A 1,922-nucleotide genomic window follows, 5' to 3' on the forward strand; every position below is an offset into this window, starting at 1 on the left:
GGGGTTAGAATCTGGATTTGTCCCAGATAGGATTGGATAGATCCTAGGAAAGAATTGGTGTTTGTAATCTTGAAAAAGAGATAGTAAAATTTCATCATAGTTGTGATGGAGACTGGATGTATGCTACATTGCACTAAGTAGCTGAACCAGGATACATCTGGTGTTATTTCTTCTTCTCTACTTCAATTCTGTTTCTGTTACTTAGGAGACAAAATAAAAATGTCTCTCAATTCGGTATGAGACAAAAGTAAAAATATCTTCTAAGTTTCTGTGAGAAAGTAAAAGTACTATATAGCAGAAAAATAAGCTAAGATTCAACCCTCCCTTCTCTCAGTCACTGATAACCATCAATTGGTATCAGAGCTTGGTTTCAAAGAGATCAAGCTTTGCAGCTTGGAAGAAAGGTCCTGATGGCAAATAACAGTGGTTCTAAGGAGGGAATGAACTACAGCTACTGGAAGGAGAGAATGAAGATCTTCGTTCAATCAATAGACTACAACATCTGGAAGATCATCCTTAATGGTCCCCAAGTTCCAACCAAAACTGGAGCAGATGGAGCAGTCACTCTTAAGACTGAGGCAGAATGGAACGAAAAAGATAAAAAGAAAATAGAGCTCAATGCCAAAGCTGTCAACTTGCTTAATTGTGCTATCAGTTTCGAGGAGTTTCGAAGGGTATCTACATGTAAAATAGCAAAGAAAATCTGGGACAAGCTTCAAGTCACTCATAAAGGCACTACACTAGTCAAGCGGACTAGAATAGATATGCGGAGCAAAGAGTATGAAATATTCTCCATGAAAAAAGGAGAAACGAGTGATGAAATGTTCGAAAGATTCAACGTCATCATCAATAGCTTGGATGTTATGGGGATCACTCACCCTGAACTTGTGCTAGTGAGAAAAGTTCTAAGAAGTCTCACTAAAGAGTGGAAAACAAAAGCTATAGTTATAGCTGAGAGTTGTGATGTTGATCAAATGATATATGATGATCTGAGATGAAATTTACTTGCTTTTAAAATCACTTATTTGAAAAATGATTCAAAGAAGAAAGAAATTGCTCTCAAATTATTCACTAAGTCCTTGGATGATGAATCCAGTGATAATGTATCTGACGATGAGTTTGTTTTGTTTGCTAAGATATTCAGAAAAATGATGAAGCAAAAGGAACGAAGCAAAGGAAGCAGCTCAAGAAAACCAAAGAGGGACTTAAGCAAGATCATCTGCCACAACTGCAAAGAAACTGGACATTACAAGTTTGACTATCCGAAGATGAAAAAAGAAGACAAGACCAAGAAGGAAAAGAAGAAAGGGATGATGGCCTTTTGGGAAGATTTGGAAAACGATTTTGAAGATGAGGAAGAATCAGACAGCAAATCCCAAACCTGTCTCATGGCCGATCAAACTGATGAGGTACGTTTCATTGAACCTACCACTGAAGATCTTCATCTTATGATCGATCATCTCACTAAAATACTTAGATGCTTCTTGAATGAAAATCATGAACTTGAATCTCAAAATATCATTCTAAAGGCATAAAATAGTTTTCTCAAAGATAAAATAAGGAAAGCTGAAACCGCTGTTGATCTTGTTGAAGAAAATAAGCGGCTAAAAATTGAACTTAAGAGATGTGAAAAACAATATTCTGTGATTGCATACTTAAATTGTTTTGAAGAAAATGAAACATTGCACAAAGAGGTAAAAAGTCTAAAAGAGGACCTAGCTAACTTTGCTTAAAGTTCTAAAATTTGAATCAACTTTTGGCCAGTCAAAAACCTCTCTATGATAAAGCTGGTTTGGGTTTTCACAAGAAATATGAAATATTCATTGAAAAATCTTCTTTTTCAAATATGGCTTCCACTTCGAATGACATAAAATTTCAAAACCCAACAAATCTAAAAGAGCAGCAACCAAAAAGATTTTGTC

The 1,922-nt window shown here is 35.6% G+C and overlaps 1 protein-coding gene across 1 annotated transcript; it reads left to right on the forward strand.

The window, feature by feature from the left end:
* The first annotated feature begins 410 nt into the window (after positions 1–410).
* On the forward strand, positions 411–998 carry LOC107607500 (uncharacterized). Its single transcript, XM_016309449.1, has one exon. The coding sequence runs from the start codon at positions 411–413 to the stop codon at positions 996–998; it is 588 nt and encodes a 195-aa protein (XP_016164935.1).
* The last annotated feature ends 924 nt before the right edge of the window (positions 999–1,922 follow it).

This window comes from Arachis ipaensis, chromosome B7 (genome assembly GCF_059453495.1).
Source record: "Arachis ipaensis isolate K30076 ecotype BB chromosome B7, ASM5945349v1, whole genome shotgun sequence".
Lineage (NCBI taxonomy): Eukaryota > Viridiplantae > Streptophyta > Magnoliopsida > Fabales > Fabaceae > Arachis > Arachis ipaensis.

What these genes read in the sequence shown, in the direction of transcription:
- LOC107607500 (XM_016309449.1), top strand. Translation starts at nt 411, where the DNA reads ATGGCAAATAACAGTGGTTCTAAGGAGGGAATGAACTACAGCTACTGG.